A 6,000-nucleotide genomic window follows, 5' to 3' on the forward strand; every position below is an offset into this window, starting at 1 on the left:
TCAAGTCCATGAAGTGAAAGCTTGGAGACTGCAGTTGAAGATCTCTGGGCTCTATAGATTTAATTTCCGACGTCAAATAAGACAGTGACTTTGAAAACACTAAAAGCGACCAACATACTATGGTGACTTGTATTGCAATTGCAAACAAGTAGATCTACCAGTAAGGAGTTCTGCATGCGAATCTGCATTATACTTGATAGCGTATCACACACTTTCAGAATTCACTGTCCCTGTGAGTTTAAGTGTCTTGATGCGCCTCAACGTATTGATGGAGTCATCCAGAGAAATAATAACTTAATGCTCAAGATGCCATTCAGTGCATCAGAATGGTTTAGAAATTGGTCAAGATTGAGGCACCAGTGATTTTATGTTTTAGCATTTTAGCAGGAAGTTGTCTCGCAATTTATTCTCTGCAACAAACCTACCTGCACTGGAAATCCCGGCACGAGCCACCTTATGAAAGATAATTGACAGAATATGGAAAGGCAGAATCGCTGGCTATTTGTTGTGAATAGGAGATTAGTACTGCACACAGCAATGACGACAGATATTGCTTTGTTCAAACCCTGTGAATTCTACTCACCATCTCTGAAAATTCAATAACAAGTTGTTTATCTGATTTCCTTGCTTCACCCCCTGTCAATTTGTCATGCCAGAGAAAAAACAACAATGGGAATTTTTAATACCCCTTTTTTCTTCTCTTCCCTGTGACAGAAGCATTGTATTGACTCATCCATGTTTTCAGTAAATCCTTCATGAATTGTATTAGTCGTACAAAATTGTGAAACATACCAACTGCATTTCAGACATTTTAGTGATACATTATTTACCTCTCTTTTTGGTTAGGGTATCAGGTATCGGTCCAATACCAGGCATGAGTACTTGTACTCGTACTACCATGACAACGATACCACTTTACGGCAGCACGTGATTTACACTTGACTGCAAGGCTCTCATTCAGGTGAATGTGAGTGACACAAACAAAGCAGAATTCAAAATTATCCATCTTCTACCGATCTTCCGTTTCCAGTCTGTGGGGGTGCTAGAACCAAAGTTGATCACTTTCCATCCATCTATCCATCCATCTTCTACCGCTTTTCCAGCCAACACACAGAGACAAACACAGACCGACAACCACTCACACTCACACTCAGACCTACAGACAATTTAGAGTCACCAGTTAACTCAAACATGTCTTTGAATGGTGGGAAGAAACCGGAGTACCTGGAGGAAACCCACGCAGACACGGGGAGAACAGGCAAACTCCACACAGAAAGGCCCCAGGCTTTGTGTTTGTCACAAGTTTCACTGCAGTACAGTCACCCATGTAAAAGAAAATCATACTAAGGAATTTTGTTCAAATAACAGACAATATCTGTGGAAAAATGTAAAAAAAAGAATGGCGTGAGTACTCAAATGCAAGTACTTGTACACTACTCATTTTGGAAAACAGTGGTATCGGTGCATCTCTACATTTTACCATTTAATAGCAGTAATGGTGATTTCCTTCAGTTGTGAGTAGTTTCCTGAACTACTCACAACTATATATATATATAAAAAAAAAAAAAAAAAAACTGAAAATTGAACAATTTGAGTTTGTCATGTGATAATACTTCGTGTTTCTGCTTCATACTGAGGGAAAATAAAATGTAGCATATTTGAAGTGGGAAATGATCTGCAGCAATGGAAATATGAGCGCTCGCAAAAATAATGCCGGGGCAGTCATTTTTGCATGTCAGAAGACAAATTAGGAGCTGGGAGGGAACGATAGTGCGCAAAGGAAGGCCAGCTACTGCTTTTAAATTAATATTGATATGACTTCATTGCCTGCACATGCACACCTACTGTGCTCTAGTTGGCTGACACAGTTTCCCAGGGTACTGCCTGCACTCAAGCAATAGCATGATTAAAAATCAATCAGAGCCGCGTGGGGGAGGAGAGAGATTGCATGACTTCCCTCGAACACGTGAGGCAACACAGCTTTCCCCTGGTTATGGAAAAAGGCAATTACCGAAGAATAATGGACCACAGCCACGGTGCTGTCTGTGCTCTGTGGCCGAGGAGCTTCGGATGGCTCAAAGCTTTGGATGCTCACACTGTAGAATACCAGCAAGCCAACAATGGATGCAGTAGCGAAGAATGTATTTATAGATAACATCCCACATCACCATGCTTATGGTTCTTCAAGCGCCACTTTATAACCATATGTTACATATAAACAGTTTTTGCCAATTTAACACTATTCATTGTACGAAAGAGGAGATTCTTACAGTTACCTTTTTTTAAGACATGGAGCTACTGATTCTATGTTTCTTCAGCATGCTTCTTGACAGTTGACAGCCCTGTTTCACCACTTTAAACGGCTGAACATTCCAACCAATTATTCATGCATTGTTTTTAGCTTTTGTTTCAGCTTCTCTGTCTCTCAGCACTACTCCTGCAGAGTACAATACCCCTGGCTCAGAAATTTTAAATAGCATTTAGTGGATTACTATTAAATAAGGCGGAAACCCATTGAAGGTTTTATTGAAAAAAATAATAAAAATAATAAAAATAAATGCAGGAATAAATTGCTTTTCCAATCAAAGGATTACTGATGTGTACACTGCCCAGCTGTCTAAATGAAAAGGGAAAAAGAAACATTTTAACAATATCTGACCAGAAAAACGCTTGAAGTTGGAGTTGTGCTGTGTGCTGTGTCAGTGAAAGTGTGGCTATGCTAATTACATCATAGCTAAGGTATGTATCAGCAGGTTAGGTGTAATATTTCCAAATAAAAATCTTGTTTAATACGACAAGAATCAGCACAATTAAATGACAACTTATGGTCTACATGAAGATCAGACATGTTATATCACCCTGACCTCCACACTGTGACTCCACCATGTGCCCTTCACACCACAACCTCCACATCCTGACCTCCACACTGTGACCTCTGCACTGTGCCCTCCATGCTGTGACCTCCGCACTGTGACCTCTGCACTGTGCCCTGCACACCCTGACCTCCACACTGTGACCTCCGCACTGTGACCTCCGCACTGTGCCCTTCACATCCTGACCTCCACACTGTGACCTCTGCACTGTGCCCTTCACATCTTGACCTCCACACTGTGCCCTGCACACCCTGACCTCCACATTGTGACCTCTGCACTGTGCCCTGCACACCCTGACCTCCACATTGTGACCTCTGCACTGTGCCCTCCACATCCTGACCTCCACACTGTGACCTCTGCACTGTGCCCTTCACATCCTGACCTCCACACTATGACCTCTGCACTGTGCCCTTCACATCCTGACCTCCACACTGTGACCTCTGCACTGTGCCCTTCACATCCTGACCTCCACACTGTGACCTCTGCACTGTGACCTCTGCACTGTGCCCTCCACATCCTGACCTCCACATTGTAACCTCCACACTGTGACCTCTGCACTGTGCCCTTCACATCCTGACCTCCACACTGTGACCTCTACACTGTGCCCTCCACACCCTGACTTTAATTCCCCAACCTTCACACTCTGACCTGCATGACATTTTTTCTGACCACATTTAGTGCATACACATCCTACATTGAAAAAAAAAAAAGGTTCAAATGTGGACAACGTGGATGTTATCCTTAAGAATGCTGTGTCTGCAAATGTCCCACTTTAGTTTGACAGTTCAATGATGCTCCGTTCTCTTGTCAGTATAGTTAACTACACTAACCTGTCACTTACCTGTCAACAGGAAAAGATAGTGACACTACTGATATGACAAACCGCCGAATGGTTGACAACACAAGCACCACAAGAAACTGCACATCAACATAAACTGCATCAATCGAAAAGCCGGCTTGTTATGAACCGTAATGTTTAAATATCATTTTAAGTCTCATGCAAGATGCCAAAACATTTGTGTTTCAGAAACCACATCATTACAAAATGACAGACAAAACTCCAATCATGTTGTTTGGAAAATTTCTATCTTTAGGTTTTGAAGCAAGCAAACAGTGGTTTCAGATGTGGTTGATGGATAAAAGCTTCGATCACTTCATGTTGACACAATGAAAACAAAGGATCTTGGAGCATTTCATTGATTGCCAATACATCTTGAGCAATTTACATTTGGCTGCATCGACTTTCTGTCACAGTCAAAAGCAGCGAGGCGTGGTTTAATAACAGATTTGAGACAACCTAATGAGTGTTAAATGGAATCTACAAGAAATTAGGTTGAGCCAAAACTATATACAAAACGTGGCCATTCAATTCTTATCTCATTCCTCGTGCTTCATGCATATCAAATGGAATAACACTGGGACTGATGAAGTCATCTATCTGAATTACTCTGTACATATAAATAGCTACTTAGCATGCTTCATTTTGGCTATTTCTTTGATCTGCTCCGGCATAACAAATGAAACGAATGCTCCCTTTTACACAACCGTTTTCTAACCTTGTGTTGAACTCCCGTAGCGCAACGCCTGGATTGTTAATGTTTTTTCTTTGTGTCTCTTTGTCTTCTTGTAGGATGATTCCCATGACTAACAGAGCCTTTGTAGTCTCAAATCTTGTCCCAGGGATGCAGTATGACTTGTGTGTCTTGGCCATCTGGGATGACACTGCCACCACCCTCACTGCCACCAACATAGTGGGCTGTGTCCGGTTCGTCACCAGGGAGGACTACCCACAATGCCAATCTCTTCACAGTGGATTTATAGGGGGCACCATGATCCTGGTCATCGGTGGCATCATTGTGGCCACACTGCTGGTGTTCATCATTATCCTCATGGTACGCTATAAGGTGACCAGCGGTGTCCAGGCTAATAAATTACCCACTGTGAGTAATACGTACTCGCAGACCAATGGAGGGCTGAACAGGTTCAACGGTGCCCCGCCACAGGTCAAGTCTACCGTGGTGGTCATGCGTGAGGAAATGGTAGAGTTCAAGTGTGGATCACTTCAGAGCAGCCTCTCCTCTTCCTCCTCCTCTTCTAACTCATTAGACAGCCAAACCGGAAGAAGGGCTGGCGACCGTTACAGCATTCAGGGCAGTGAATGCAGCACCCTGCCCAGCAGCAAATTCAGAAGGCACAGGCACGGCGCCAAGGCAAGGCCAAACCTGGACCACCTTTTAGGGGCCTTCACTTCTCTGGAGCTGAGAGGGGTAGCGAGGGACCACCAGGGGACTTCTGGCCCCTCCTCGACCTCCAATGCTACGATGACAGTGGCTGTAGCTCCCCCCTCCGACAAAGAGCCCCTGCTAGGAAGGGCCGAGTCCACCACCATGCTGGGACGTCTCCTGGGGCTTCCCCAAGAGGCAAAGCCTAAGCGGAGCCACTCATTTGACATGGGTCACGTGGGGGCCACACAGTGCCGCAGCAGCTACCCACGCAGAATCAGTAACATCTGGACTAAACGCAGCCTGTCTGTCAACGGCATGCTGCTGCAGTATGATGACAGTGAGGATGAAAAGCCCACTTTTGAGAGCTCAGAGTGGGTGATGGAGAGCACAGTGTAAGTGCCGCCGATCTAACTCAGAGGTTCATGGCCAAACAAGTCTATACCAGGAACTACAGGAAGATGGGCGCAGACGGAGGGACGTTCCACTGGGAACTTTGAGTATTGCATGACGTTCATCCATGTGAATACTGTCCAAGTGATTATGTGCAAAAACACACTTCAAGTGACAATTCCTGGCCGTGACCTCAACTCTGACAGTCTCAAACTGTATTGAAAAAAAAAAAATGTTCCAATTTGAAACAGCACTGGATCTGGGATTGTGCAGATATATGGTCCATTATGGAATAATTCCCAATCCACTGGGTATGTAAGAGTATCTCCGAGAAAAAGGAGGGAAAAGTGAGATGTGAAATTGAAAGTGGATTCGCTGCGTCTGTATCAAAAGAACACCAAGAGGATTTGCCTCGACTGTGGTGAACTGAATGCGCATCACAGTGTCGTGGATCCTCAGCATGAAATGGGACTACTGCCACATTAGGACCAGAGGAGCGAATAGGAAATTAA

General features: G+C 44.1%; 1 protein-coding gene across 1 annotated transcript in view; it reads left to right on the forward strand.

Annotated features, from left to right (window-relative positions):
- The window catches only part of LOC115036020 (leucine-rich repeat and fibronectin type-III domain-containing protein 2), a 128,950-nt gene extending 123,456 nt beyond the window's left edge, over positions 1–5,494 (forward strand). Inside the window, exon 6 of the mRNA XM_029494121.1 lies at positions 4,504–5,494. Coding sequence (XP_029349981.1) covers positions 4,504–5,494 — 991 coding nt within the window. The remainder of the gene's footprint in view (positions 1–4,503) is intronic.
- Positions 5,495–6,000: the final 506 nt, after the last annotated feature.

The sequence above is a fragment of the Echeneis naucrates genome, chromosome 22 (genome assembly GCF_900963305.1).
Source record: "Echeneis naucrates chromosome 22, fEcheNa1.1, whole genome shotgun sequence".
Classification (NCBI taxonomy): domain Eukaryota; kingdom Metazoa; phylum Chordata; class Actinopteri; order Carangiformes; family Echeneidae; genus Echeneis; species Echeneis naucrates.